This window comes from Lepus europaeus, chromosome 6, assembly GCF_033115175.1.
Source record: "Lepus europaeus isolate LE1 chromosome 6, mLepTim1.pri, whole genome shotgun sequence".
NCBI classification, from domain to species: Eukaryota; Metazoa; Chordata; class Mammalia; order Lagomorpha; family Leporidae; genus Lepus; species Lepus europaeus.
In genome coordinates, this window is record NC_084832.1 from 102,747,851 (window position 1) to 102,762,531 (window position 14,681).

At 48.5% G+C, this 14,681-nt stretch overlaps 1 protein-coding gene across 1 annotated transcript; it reads left to right on the top strand.

Moving 5' to 3' along the window:
- Positions 1-5,670: 5,670 nt before the first annotated feature.
- GABARAPL1 (GABA type A receptor associated protein like 1) lies at positions 5,671-14,328 on the top strand. The gene is made up of 4 exons (XM_062194825.1): positions 5,671-6,014; positions 10,769-10,847; positions 11,832-11,950; positions 13,058-14,328. The coding sequence occupies exons 1-4, from the start codon at positions 5,925-5,927 to the stop codon at positions 13,121-13,123; spliced, it is 354 nt and encodes a 117-aa protein (XP_062050809.1). The 5' UTR covers positions 5,671-5,924; the 3' UTR covers positions 13,124-14,328.
- The last annotated feature ends 353 nt before the right edge of the window (positions 14,329-14,681 follow it).

The window sequence follows — 14,681 nt, forward strand, 5'->3', positions numbered from 1 at the left end:
TTTATAAGCCCTGTAGTCAACGGTCCTTTATCATAGCAGCCTGGACAGAGAAAGATATCACCCAAATTTCATCCCCAAAGAAGAAGGGGCATACTTCCTTTAGCTCACTTGGGATCAATTCTAAGAAAAAAAAAATCAGATTAGTTTTGTGTAGGCCACCTGGACATTACCTGGCAAAAGCAGGGTGGATCCATGACTGGCAGGTATAACTAGAAGAATCAAGTGGTGATAGTGGGGGAAGAGTAGTTGCCTTCAATACCATGTGTGTCCCCCAAACAATGAGCTGTAAGGGGCATCGTACTGTCTAGTGAACAGTATGTCATTGTAAGTGCTATGACACAGGCAAACACACAATGCTTGGAAGCACCCAGGAGGGATACGGAACACAAAGAAATGAGATAAAAACACTTTCCCAGAAGGTGAGACCGGAACTGAACCCTAAACCCTGAGTGGTTTATAGAATTAGCTATGGGAGAGGGGAGTAACAGGAGAAAATGTTTTCTTCAGAGGAGCCTTTAGAAGATCCAGTGACCAGAAACAGTAACATACAGAGAAAGAAGTAACTTAGGATGCATGGAACAGAGAGAACACAGTGAATGGCCAAAAGTGAGAAGAGAGAAAGAAACAACAGCCAGGTCCTTGGTACTTTAATTCTAACTAAGAACTCAGCTTTCTCCCAAAGACCACAGAGAACTGCTGATCACTGAATGATATAAAGAAATGCCAATGAAATTCGGTTTTATTTCATGCATTCTGACATGAGTGAACTTGTTCCCCTCCTCCAACTTCTCTCCCCTAGTAGTGACGAGGTCAAGATTAAAGACCAGCTAAGAATGGGTTTGCAAGACTGCATTTGGCACAGTGGTTAAGTTGTTACTTGGGATGCCTACATCCTATACTGGAATACCTGGATTTGAGGCCAGATCCACTTTGCATTAAAGTGAAATAGTTTGATCGATGTGGGAGACCTGGATTGAATTTGTGGGCATTTGGGAGAGTGAACCAGAAGATGGGAGATCTCTGTTGCTCTCTCTCTCTCTCTTTGCCATCCAAAAACAAACAAACAAACAAACAAAAACAAAAAACAAAATGAATTGATAAAATTCAAATAAACAACAAGGGGTTTGAGTAATAGTAATGGGTCTAAACACATCTACCGTTTTTAAGATTGATTTATTTATTTGAAAGTCAGAGTTACAGAGGGAGAGAATGTGTGTGTGAGTGTGTGTGCAAGCACGCACGCATGGAGAGAGAGAGAGAGAAAGAGGGAATCTTCCATTTGCTGGTTCACTCCTCAGATGGCCATAATAGCCAGGGCTTGGCCAGGCTGAAATCAGGAATCAGGAGCTTCTTCCAGGACTCCCAAATGGGTGACAGGGTCCCAAACACTTGGGCCATCTTTTTAACTGCTTTTCCCAGGCCATTGGCAGGGAGCTAGATAGGAAGTAGAGTAGCCAGGACACATGTCAATTCCCAAATGGGATGCTGGCATTGCATGTGGCAGCTTTACCCACTATGCCACAATGCCAGCCTCACAGTTTCATATATATGTATACATAAAAAAATCCATATATATGAATCTATCTATCCATATGATTTATTTATTTGAAAGGCTAAGTGACAGACAGAGGGGACGAGATGTATCTTCCATCTGTGGCTACATCGCCAAATGCCTATACTAGCTGCAGTTGGGCTGTGCTGAAGCCAAGAGCCAGGAACTCCATCCATGTTTCCCACAGGAGCGGCAGGGACCCAGGTTCTTAGGTAATCGTCCACTGCCTTTCCGGGTGCATTAGCAGGAAACTGAATGAGAAGCAGAGAAGGCAGGACTCCAATCATGGGCCATATAATGTGGGCATCCCAGGTGGTGGTTTAACCTGCTGTTGCAGGACACCTGCCCCCATGCATATATTCTTAACACTCTCTCCATCTAGGGGTAATCTATGGACTCTCCCTTCCAATCTGCACAGAACTTTGTGACTGCTTTGAAGAACAGACTGAGACACAAGTGTCACTGAGGAGCTAACAATGCCAGGTTACAAAAGGTCATGTGCTTTCTGCTGAAAAAAAAAAAAAATTTTTTTTTTTGAAATTTGCTGAGAGTCCCCAGCTGCTGTGGAAGTATTAATAAAATCTCAGTCCCTGTCCCTGGTGCCAAGTCAAAATAAAGAGGACAAAGTTTGAAGTTAAGGGAGGAGAACATTCAATCTGTCGATAGATGAGGGATCAGCAGACCTCTGAGTCTCACGTGCAACTGCCCTCCTGAATGAGGGTGCTCTGGGCTTTTTAAAGAAGCTACAAGGAAGGAGGAGCCAGTCTAGTGAAATCTCGCACGCCTCTGGGGTCAGGTGCCAAGGCTTGTCGCTAAATCAACGGCAAGGCATTCCCTCTCTGTTCTTTCATGGTGGTCCTTGTGGCCCACAGTTGGTGAGAATCGATGTAGCCTGACCAGGTTATCTTGCTCTGGTTGTCTGGTTTCTATGATGGCCATGAGGGATTCAGTCCAGCCTGGGGTCTACATATAGGCGTTAGTTACTTTCTGTCTCAGACCTGGAATTCCCCTGAGCACAACCTCTTGAGACAATACCGGCCACCAAGCTGTTATCTGTTGGAGAAGCAAATGACCTCATGAGTCCAGTGAGTAGAACCTGCAGTGCTGGCTGTACCACTCCCTCAGTTCAGGGAGTTAGGGTATCTAGGAGAGTGGGGCCTGATGGTATTGAACATCTGCATTCAAGGCACTATTTGGGGGCTTGGTTTCAGAAGAAGTCTGGCTAGACTATGCTATGCCAGGAGACACACGTTGGGACCATAGAGAGAAGCGGTAGCCAAGGATTTCCCATTACCATAAGTGCTAACGAAGCTGCCTTCAAAGAAGTCACGGTCAGACTAAACCAAGAAAGAATTGCCTCGCTGAGCCCTACAACCCCAGATAAATGAGCAAAACTTCTAGATGATATTACTGTGTCAAGCCACCATTTTGAAGCAGTTTGTTATACAGCAAGAGCTAATCAGAACTGTAAGTCAAATAAAAAGCAATCAAGGCTAAATTAAAGTGATGGCAGTCGAGATGGAGCAAAGTGGGCACATTCACATGCTTAAGAAGGAAGATCCATTCTCGCACAGTCCTGGGAGCAAGAGCTATTCCCGGTGTCAGGGTCGAGCAGTCTCATCGTGACGGTATTTGGCATCTGTTTTGTAGGTGACAGCGTATGTGAACATTCAAATGAAATAAAGCACTCTCTTGCTTATTCCAAACTTGGCAAGTGGTTTTGGCAAATGATTGCAAGTCTCTGAACCTCTAGCCATTATATTCCTTACCAGAGGTCAACAAGCAGAAGCAGGAGTCCACCCCTGGCACTCTGATATGGGACACAGGCGTCCCAAGTGGTGGCTTAACCAGCTGTGCCAAAACTCCCGTCCCAAATGTGGGTTTTGAAAGTGGCATTTTGTCTGGTTAAAAGAGGAATCTGAAATGTTTTTATTAAATGTGTTAATTTATAAATTAGCTTCCGTATAACATTTTAAATGTCACGCTGAGAATAAAGGTAAGGAACACACTTTGGAAACTGACAGATTGTGTATTCTAAGATAAGGCATTGGCCTTTAGAAAAGTTGTGGCAAAAAGATTAACCAAAATTTCATCTCCAAATTAGTTTTTACATATTGTATAAGTTGCCTTTGTGCTTGGATATTTTTAAAATAAAGGTTAAAATCAGCATTTCAACTAGCTACGATTGTTCTCAACAACACTCTCAGCATTTTAATTGCCACCATAATTACCTTTCTCAACCGGATGTAAAGCAGTCCTCTAAAAGATTTACCTAGGTTTGAGTCAAAGCTAAAATGAATGAGTGGCGATTAAACTAATTGCAACTTGAAAATAAGGGCTGGAAATTCTATACAATGTGATAAAATAATACGAGGATTTTCATATATTAACAGAAGAACAGAGCCTACCACTGTGGCAGAGGCTTATTAAGCTGCACCTTGCCATACTGGCATCCTCTAACAGCAGTGGGTTGAGTCCTGGCTGCTCTGCTTTCCATCCCGTTTCCTGCTAAAGCGCCTTAAAATGCGGTAGAAGACAGCCCAAGTTCTTGGGCCTCTGTCACCCAAGACGGAGACCTGGATGGAATTTTTTTTTTTTTAAGATTTATTTATTTATTTTAAAGAGTTACACAGAGAGGAGAGGCAGAGAGGGAGAGGGGTCTTCCAGCACTGGTTCACTCCCCAACTGGCTGCAATGGCTGTGCCGATCCGAAGCCAGGAGCTAGGAGCTTCCTCTGAGTCTCCCATGTGGGTGCAGGGCCCAAGGACTTGGGCCATCTTCTACTGCTTTCCCAGGCTATAGCAGAGAGCCAGATGGGAAGTGGAGCAGCCAGATCTTGAACCGGCACTGCAGGCCAGGGTGTTAACCCGCTGCTCAACAGCGCTGGCCCCTGGATGAAATTTTTGGCTCCAGACTTTGGTTTGGCCCAGACGTGGCTGGTGTGGCCATTTAGGGAGTGAACCAGCAGACGGAAGCTCTTTCTCTCTCCCTCTGTCACTTTGCCTTTCGAATAAATCTTTAAAAAAAAAAAAATTGACAAATGCCACGGGGAAAAGGAATTAACAAGAAACGGGACCAACAGGACTATGAAATTCGTTTTCTCGTTTCGATAATGAAACAGTTTTGTTCTGTGGGTTTGCTTTTTGAAGGCGACGCTGATAGCCCTTGTCTAACAGTTTTCAGAACTCACAGACTGGCACACAAGGGAACCCTTCCCCTCTCTTCGCAATCTCTGCCGCCCTCTCCCTACAGACTCCAGGGATCCCCGGCCACCGCAGTGCTGGGCAGGTCTTAGGTCCCCAGGTGGTGAGGAACGGGACGCCTCCTGGCACCCGGCACCTGAGGTAGTGCCCTCCGTTCACGTGCCGGGCCGACTGTACCCCGCGCATCTATTTCTCACGAGCAGTTCTGCAGAGTTAAAGACAAACAACCACCACCCACACATCTGAGCTCCACCGAGTGAGGGGCCTCCACGGCTCGACGAGGCCCAGCTCCCGGGGTCCCAGGGGGAAGCGAGCCGTTGGCGAGCGTGAAGTCCTCGGCGCCCTCAGCACCACCACCTCCCCGCACTCCGGCCTGAGTCACGCCCTGCTGGCCGCCGCTGCCATTCGGAGAACGGACCGCGGCGGGGACCAACACAGGACGACGCGACGACGCGGGGCGGGGAGGCTGCGGAGCCCGCAGAGGGCAACACGCAACTCCGCGCCGCTCCCGCAGGGCCCGAAGGCATCCCAGGAGGCGCGGGACCCCGGCCGGCGCAGGCTCCAGGTCCCAGCCAGCGGGGGACCAGGCTGGAGGGGCGCCCTTTGTATTTGTTTTGGATCCCAACCAACAGACGCCAAGGAGGGGGAAGGAGACATCTTTACAGCCCGTTGTCTTCACTAAAACCCGTTTTTCATGTCAAGTCGCAGTAGAATAGCAAGTATAACGCGTTCAGGTTTGCAGTGGGCTCCACTCGGGGGAAAAAAAAAAATCAGGCAGGGTGAAAATCAATAGAAACAAACAAGGTTTCTGTTCACCTCGGTTCCGCCGAGTCCGGAGCGCCGGGGGCCGAGCCGGGGGCGGGGCCTGAGGGCCTGGGCGCGGCTTCGTGACGTCACAACCCCTGCGCGCCGCTGGGGTGTTTTTGTGTTCCCTGCGCTTGGGCACAGCCGCCCGGGTCTCTTCACCTGGCCGCTTCCCACCTGCAGGCCGGGGGCCCGAGGTGCCCCTCCTGAGCGCTGGGCCAGGCGGCGTGGCAGAGGGCGCGGACGCTCCCGAGGCGGTCCTGGTACCCCCAGAAGTTGGCGGAGGGCAGCGGAGCGCGAGAGACGCAATCGTCCGCGAGGGAGGCAGGCCCGGTCCGGGCGTCTCGGAAAACCTGCGGTGCATCATGAAGTTCCAGTATAAGGAGGACCATCCCTTTGAGTATCGGAAAAAGGAAGGAGAAAAGATCCGGAAGAAGTATCCGGACAGGGTCCCTGTGAGTGTCGTGGGGGCGGGGAGGACGGAGGGGGTCGGGGCCCGTGGGTGCGGGGCGGCGGGATGGCAGCCCTGCGGCGCGGAGGGGGCTCCGCGAGCCTCTCCCGGCCGGGGCCATTCGGCCTGCGGACCTGGTTTGGGGGGGGGGGGGGGCTCACAGCCCTAGCGGAGGCCGCTGGTTCCTGGCGGCAGAGCCCCTGTCTGCGGTGACTCAGCAGTATGGAGGGCTCGTGCAGGTGCAGGTGCAGGTGCAGGAGGGCACGCAGTGGTGCCTGTCTGCCCGCGGTGTGGGCGTGTGGATGCGGGCCGCTGTTCAGCACGCAGCGGAATTGTGATGGGAGCCACTGATGCCTTGGGGTTTGCCTCTGAGGATGCTTCGCCTTTAATTACCCAAGTTGGCTTTGGCCCTCGTGAGCTCTGGGCCTGGGAGGTCCTTTCTTGATTTCTCTTAGAACTAGGGAGGGGAGGGCTGGGGACGCCACGAGACGGGCCTGGCCCAGAAAGCAAGGTCACGTTCTCTGCGCAACAGCCGCCTGCCTCAGCCTTCTCGGCCCCGGGGGCCCGTGGGGGGCGGGGAGCGGCCGGCCTGCCCTTGGAGCTGAATGTGATCCGATGGGGCCTGACACCATAAGGCGGGACTGAGGACTTTTTCTTTCGGATTTGGACACTGGCTCACGTCGTTAAAGCTGGTGCCAAGAGCGAGGAGGAAGGGACATGAAGCCATCTCTCAGCATCCGGGCGTTTTTCCCGTTGCCCCCTCCCCCGCCCACTTGCCCGGCTCTTGTCTAATGCAGGTTGCGTAGCCCAGGAAGACTTGGGCGTGCGGGCCAGGGGCTGCAGCCCTTGGGTGTTTGGAGATGGGGGCGCAGAGTTTGTGATTATTTCCATCTTCAGACAGGGACGGTGGAATGTGTTCCGTGTGACTTGAAGATGTCAAGAGTTGCCATTATGTGATGTGGCCTCTCCTGACTCACACGGACTCTTTGGGAATTCTCCAATTCTTCCCTAACTCTCATGGTCTCATTGCAGCCAGAAGCAATCTGGGCTCTAGCCCCGCAATGGAAACTCTCTAGCCTTGCCATTCCTCAGCTATTTTGTACACAGTGGTTTTGGGCTACAAAGGGGAGCTAATCGTTACCCAGCGCCCTGTGCGATTACCTGCCTCTTCCTGGACCTAGGGTGCTTGCTGTAAATGTTTCTCCCAGATCTAGCAATTCTGGAGGAATGAGGTTTAAAAACAGCGGCTAGCTTTCACCGCTGGCTTACAGCAGGCCGCGTTCTCAGCGCTCTAATGTCATTCACTTAATCCTCACATTGCAATCCTCACTCTGCAGATGAAGACTGGAACCACAGAGAGATGAAGTCACTCCCTAAAGACTTGACCTTGCGAGTCTGTGGCAGAGCCTGGATTCCAACTCTGTTCCTTAACCTCCTGTGCTGTTTGGTTTAATTTCTAATACAGTTCTGGCATTGTGCACCTCACACTGCTGAGTAGTGGAAATGAACTGCTGCTACCCTCCAGAGTTCACAGGGTAGTCTGGTGCCAGACAGGGCACGTGGTAAGCAGAACGACTGTGAGCCTAGGTTCCGGTAGCTTTACATGGATGCACCTGCTCCTAGTTAGCATTCTCCTGTATTTTCTCAGAACAGCGCTTTCCTTTTCAGCCCTTTCTGTATATCCCCCCTCCCTTTCCCCCCGGGTATTTCAGCTTATCCTTCCTGTTCTTTCTGTGCTTATAGTTTGGAGTTGGATGTCTTACTTTCTGACAACTAGTAAGCCATTCAGACCACCCCTCGGATGGCAGGAGTCCACCAGTTAGGGTTTAACCAGCTGTGAGCCTCCCTCCCAGCCACTCAGTGGGTGCTTGGCCTCTGGACCCTTTTCTAGCTGTGACGCAGGAAGAAGAGTTCTGCCCTGGAAATTCAGAGACCTGCTTCCAGGCCTGAGCTTCAGGAGCACCCACTGTGCCCTGGGGCAGAGCCTTTCATCTCCGGTGCTAGACCCCAGGAGAGCGTGAGCATAAAGCCTTTCTTTCTTTTTTTAAAGATTTATTTTATGTATTTGAAGGACAGAGTTACAGAGAGAGGTAGAGACAGAGAAGTCTTCTGTCCGCTGGTTCACTCCCCTTTGGCTGCAACTGCTGGAGCTGGGCCGATCTGAAGCCAGGAGTTTCTTCCAGGTCTCCCACGTGGGTGCAGGGGCCCAAGGACTTGGGCCATCTTCCACTGCTTTCCCAAGCCACAGCAAATATCCGGATTGGAAGAGGAGCAGCCGGGAGCAGCTGAGACTAAGCGGCACCCACATGGGATGCCGGTGCTGTAGGCCAGGGGTTTAACCCGTTATGCCACAGTGCTGGCCCCATTGTAAAGCATTTCTAAGGCCTCTTCCTTCTTGAGATTCTTGGTACAGGTGTGGTCTGCTTTCTCATAGAACCTGTACTTAGTCCCACCAATGCCTCTGCACAGCCACATACAAAAGAACATATGTGCTTTGGCCTCAGGAGAGGAGGGGTCCTGGGGTCCTGGAGTTACCGATAATAGCTACAGCAGATTGAGAACCTGCAGCATAGTTGAGTATACACCATCCATTTTTAAAAATCAGTGAACAGCTCTGTGGAGTAACAGCCACTTTTCACAGATGAGGGAAACTGAGGCCCAGAGAGGGGAGGCATGTATCCCAGTGTGCCCGGAAGTGAGGAGTGGAGTTTGGATTCCCGGAGACCAGGCAGTTTCTGGGAACTTGCAGCCTTAGCCGCCACCCTTCCCCTCCTGCACCTCCCACAGGCTCCCCCAGTTGTCACTGTAATGCGCTCCACCACTTTCTTCTGGCCCCCTCCTTTGTGGTTTCCCTCTGTTCTCACTGATGGGAGCTGCCAGGTCTGAGTTCCTGTGATGCACAGTGCATGCTCCTCCACTTCCCCTTGATTCGATGGCCCGTGCTGTCCTGTCCATCCTCATTTTGGGGTCTTCTCTGGTCTCTTGCTGAAGCTCTTCTGCTTTTTTCATCTTAATGTTTCCCTCAATCTCTTTATCCCAGTTTTTTTTTTTTTTAAGGTTTTATTTAGTTATTTGAGAAGCAGTTACAGACAGTGAGAGGGAGAGACAGAGAGAAAGGTCTTCCATCTGCTGGTTCACTCCCTGAATGGCCGCAGCCAGGAGCCAGGAGCTTCTTCTGGGTCTCCCACGTGGATGCAGGGGCCCAAGGACTTGGGCCATCTTCTACTGCTTTCCCAGGCCACAGCAGAGAGCTGGATTGGAAGAGGAGCAGCAGCACACGAACCGGTGCCCATATGGGATACCAGTGCTGCAGGGGGAGGATTAAACTACTGCACCACAGCCCTGGCTCCCCAGTTTTTTATTTTTAAATTTAAGGACTGATCATGGACTTTCTCCAATTACACAAGAGACATTTTATCATTTTAATTATTTTATTAAAACCTTCACCCCTTCCTCTTTTTTTTTGTTTTTTTAAAGATTTATTTTTATTTATTTGAAAGAGTTACAGAGAGAGCCAGAGCCAGAGTGAGAGCGAGAGCAAGTCTTCCATTCCTCTGGTTCACTCCCCAAATGACTGCAATGGCCAGAGTTGAGCTGATTCAAAGCCAGGAGCCAGGAGCTTCTTCCAGGTCTCCCATGTGGTTGCAGAGGCCCAAGGACTTGGGCCATCTTCCACTGCTTCCCCAGGCCATAGCAGAGAGCTGGATTGGAAGTGGAACAGCTAGGTCTCGAACCATGCCCATATGAGATGCCAGTGCTGCAGGCTGGGGCTTTAACCCACTGTGCCGTAATGCCGGCCCCACCCCTTCCTTTGAATAGTTCTTGATAATTTACAAAGTATTTTCATGTAACATTTTGTGTGTTACTCAGGTTCACTTCATTCATAGCATGAGTTTGTAAAATATGTCTTGGCAGACTCTTTTCCTTATTACTCATTAGAATGCTGAAGCTCAGAGAAGTTAAGTGACCTGTTATTTAGTAGTTGTTTCTGCTTCATTTTAATTTTTCTATACTTTCTGTATCTTCTATTTAGAATGATTCTATCTTCTAAACTAAAAATCCAAAGCTCATGGTTTTATAATATTTTTATAAGCTGAAATTTGTAAAAGACCTTTTATATGTTTATATGCATTTTTGTTTTCTTATTACAGAAATCCATGGTGTTTATGAAACTTGAAGGCTTACAGAAATATTTAATGTAGACACTGGAGATTCCTTGAGGTTCTAACTTAATGTTCCTGGATGCATTATTGTACCGACATATTACAGAGCATCTTTGAAAGAACCATTTTAAAACTTTTTCACTTAGTAGTGTCTTGAACATTAGTTGGTAGTCATTCTTGATAATTTTGACAAAGCATAAAATTTAAAACACATAGCTGTACCTAATGACATTGGTATGGAAGAATAAAATGAGTAGTTGATCAGGACCTTCTGAGAAAACCCAGACAGCCTTCCTGATGTTCTAATTAAATACCAGGAGGTCTGTGTCCTCTAGTGCACCTTTCAGGTCACTTGTAAAACTCTAAAATCCAGGTGTTTCTTTTTATTTTTCATTATGGGCCCTCTGTGTTCTTTTGTTACAGCAGTAATGAAACTAAAATCTTCCTTTGAAGGTGCCTCTTTTCCCATTGATGTGGAGGAGGAGAAGTGGAGAAGTAATGCTTGGACTCAGTTCCAGGAGGGTAACTGCAGGAAGCAGAAGGGAAAACAGTAGGCTGGGTCTTGTGGTTTTCATTCCTGCTCTTGTCTTCCTAGGTGATCGTGGAGAAGGCACCTAAAGCCAGGGTGCCGGATCTGGACAAGAGGAAGTACCTCGTGCCCTCTGACCTCACCGGTAATGTCCCTTTTCTCCCATGCCCTCTGTCCCCTGAGATCATGAGATTGAGAGTATTGCATGGAGTCGAAGGATCTGAGTGTGGCTCTCCGCAGACTTGGCTGACTCAAAGATGATGTCAAGTCCCTAAAGCATTTCCCTTCACTGTGCCTTGTTTGATTCAGACACAGAAGAGCCCAACACATTGGAGGAAAAGATCAGATGTCCATTATTTAAACCACCTATTAAATCAGCTTTGCTATTGTGATGTCAGTTTGTTAGAGGAGAAGTACCAGCCTAGTTTCTTGGGAGGATCACAGTTTAGAGATTATCGGTGAGATGTCTCATCTCCTCAGGCCATGTGGTTTTGTTATAGGTTTTGTATTGAGTTTGGAATTATAAAGAACATATTTGATCTTCACCTTGATCCTTAATGGAATACCTACTGTGTTCAGGAGACACTGAAAGATTATAGATCTCCTTGCTCCAGAGTTAATAGATTTGAATATTGACTTTCTAGAACATTTTCAGAATTCTCAGGAGATGTAACACACTACTTCACACTTTGTGCCCCCACACTGAATTGAGTGACCACCCTAAGACTCCTGGGGTCTGGTAGACCTCTTTCCATCTCTGGTTTGTCTTGGGGGAAGTGGGGGTGGAAGGGTGTTACAGGTCAGCTTTAGACAATGATGGGAATGTTTGGTCTGGCTATACATAGAACTCCTGTGCATCAGGTAAATCTTGGGGTGGATCTGCTAACAGTGGGTCTGAAATTAATGGGGGACAGAAGGAGTAAATTCCGCTGTGTTGCGCTTGGGACTCTGTGGGCCTCTCAGGTTTCACTTTTTATTCCCAAGGCTGCAGGAGGATGGTTGGCTCTGCTCAGATGGTCTCCAAAGCTGATACTTAATCTAGAGGGTACAGGTGCAGGAGAATTTACCCTTCCTTTAATCTCTTGTTTTCTGCTCTTCGTGCCTTCGTTTTCCTCCTTCTTTCATCCAGTTGGCCAGTTCTACTTCTTAATCCGGAAGAGGATCCACCTGAGACCTGAGGACGCCTTATTCTTCTTTGTCAACAACACCATCCCTCCCACTAGTGCCACCATGGGCCAGCTGTATGAGGTAATGCTCCTGGTCGCAGCAGTTCTGAGCAGTCTGATGCGCTGTGGCTTTTGTTGATAACACTGGGAAAGTGGGGCAGGAGGTGTTACTTACCAGGATCCTCTTACAGATGGCAGTGTCAGGCCCCGGGTGATCAGACAGCACTTGTCCTGCAGGGATGCAGTCCTCAGGACTAGATTTATTCCCGCTGACAAATCTCTTCTCAGTCTGACTGCTATTGTAATGCGGATGGTCTTCATTGAAGTGACTGGAGGTGGTTGCTGATAACAAAGAGTCCAAACATGGATTCACTGCAGTTCTTCTTTTTTTCGTTGGTGACAAATAGTGTTTAAGCAAACTATGCATTCAGATCTCAGTTCATTATTTTATTGCTATTTATTTGAGAAAGCAAATGGTGTTAAGTTTAGCCCCTTCTAGCTCTGAAACTAACCTTAAGCTCTAAACCGAAATTTTGGCTTAAGACAACCATATAGATCCACACAAGGGTAGCTCCTTATTTCTGAGTTCAAAACTAAGACCATGAAACAGATTCACCATTACCTGGGCACAGTGAACTGTAATTGAAATTGAAATGCTAATTGAGGCCCAGTCTTCATTTTGATTGATTTATCTTAACAAACAAACTTGGGGAGAATGACTTACCTGACTTGGTTTAATTGGTAAACTGTCAGAATCTAATGAGTAAGCTATAGTAAAGCACTTTCTCACATTGGAAATTGAAAGTAACATTATAATTGTTGTACTCCTTAAAGGATTTCACACGAGATGCTGCCTTCTCATGGCGCCTCAGTAATGACACAAACTCTATGGGACTCCTATTCCATAGTGTATCTTCTCCACTAATATATATTCCTGTACATGTCTTGTGGTATGTTTCCCTTGCTAATATGAACTTTAAAAAATATTTTAAATTATTTATTTGAAAGGCAGAGTGACAGAGAATTAAATGAGCTCTTCTACCCACAGGTTTAACCACTTCTGCTTACTCGTTTAATGGAGACTAGCGATATTCTTCATACTTACTTGATAAGGCTATGTGTGGCTCAGAATCCTAGGAATAATGAAGATGAATAGGTGTCCTGAGCTGTCTTCTTTTCTCTTCCCTAGGACAACCATGAGGAAGACTATTTTCTGTATGTGGCCTACAGCGATGAGAGTGTCTATGGGAAATGAGTGTTGGAAGCCCAGCAGATGGGAGCACCTGGACTTGGGGGTAGGGGAGGGGTATGTGTGGGACTTGGGGGAAGAGCAGGAGGGCTCCCACCATGAAGGAGACAGAATGTGAAGACATCGAGAAATATTACAGCACACACACTGTCATCATATTTTCACATGCTCAGTTGATATTTTTTGCTGCTTCCTCGGCCCAGGGAGAAAGCATGTCAGGACAGAGCTGTTGGATTGGCTTTGAGAAAGGATTGAGGATGGCATAACTTTACAGCTTTGCTGAGAATATTTGTGCAATTTCATAGGAGGGTCAGCGTATGGACCAGGCAGGGCCAGAGACAGTTGCGGTCCAACAGTGACTCCCTCCTCACCATTCTAGTTTTGACATTCACATGAGACCAAAAGGGGAGGAAGACAGGAATGTTTTATGACTTGTGGTGGTGGGCCGTGCCTTCTGGGGACCAAGCCCATTGTAACTGAAGCACTGTGGCCTTCCACGACTCCTCCCTTCCATCTAAGTTGTATCGTCACACACAAACATCTCAGTACCACCCCAGAGGTGGCAGTAGACACAGGCACAGAAATTGAGATGGCACTCTCTTACCTTGAAAATAGGAGTTAGTCATGACGGTGGTTATGATTACGAGGTAGTCAGGCCAGCACTGAACTGGAACGGACTTGAGTGTTGAGCCTCTCTAACCTGCTGTCTCTCTGGTGCCCCTTATCCCACACCTCTCTTGGAACTCAATGGGCCCCAGGCTAAAACTACTCTTTTAGCATATCCCTTAGAGTTTCCCGTGTATAGGGACCGAGATGTCTTAGGTATGGCAGAGGCAGGTGGATCAGCCAGACTTCTTCCTCTCCTGCTGCTGTCCCTGCAGTCTCACACGCACAGGAGTGCTGACGGTGGCCGGCTGCTTCCCTCCTTTGGTTTCCACGCTGCGGCTGCTCGTTACAAGAGTTCGGAGGGCTGATTTTCAGTCACTATCGGGGATTTTACGGATCTGTTTTCCCTGCGGGGGTTACATGGGGTGGGGGTGGGGCCCAGGGATCGCACTCAGACGTGACATTTCATTTCATCTCTGCTACTAGAAAGAGTCCTTCCTGTTGGGAAATCTGTGTGTCAGTTCTGTCAGCTGCAGGTTCTTGTCTAACAAAGGCAATGCTGTCAGGCCTCAGAAATAAAGTAATTTGCTCACCTTCAGAGTTTACATGGAGTTCATAAGTGTTGCTTTCATTCAGTGTCCGTTAGGGTAGATGGCATGCGGACTCTGAGCAGAACGCTGGGGGCGAGGTGAGCGAGTGCTCACCTCCATGATCAGATGTATACGTGTCGTCTCAGCTCGTAGCTGACCTGGAGTTGCCCTCGAGGGTGAGTGTTAGAGTGGGGCAGTGTGCCCGGTGTGCTGGTGATGTGTGCTTTGTCAGAGCTGAAGGTGGAACTGCCTGCATCAGAGCATGGTGGGCGGGTCGGGGGTGTGCGGATTACAAATGAAGATGTCTGGGCCTTGTCCCAAACGTATGTGACTCAATCACAGCGTAGGCGTCTGGAGTTTTAATAGCA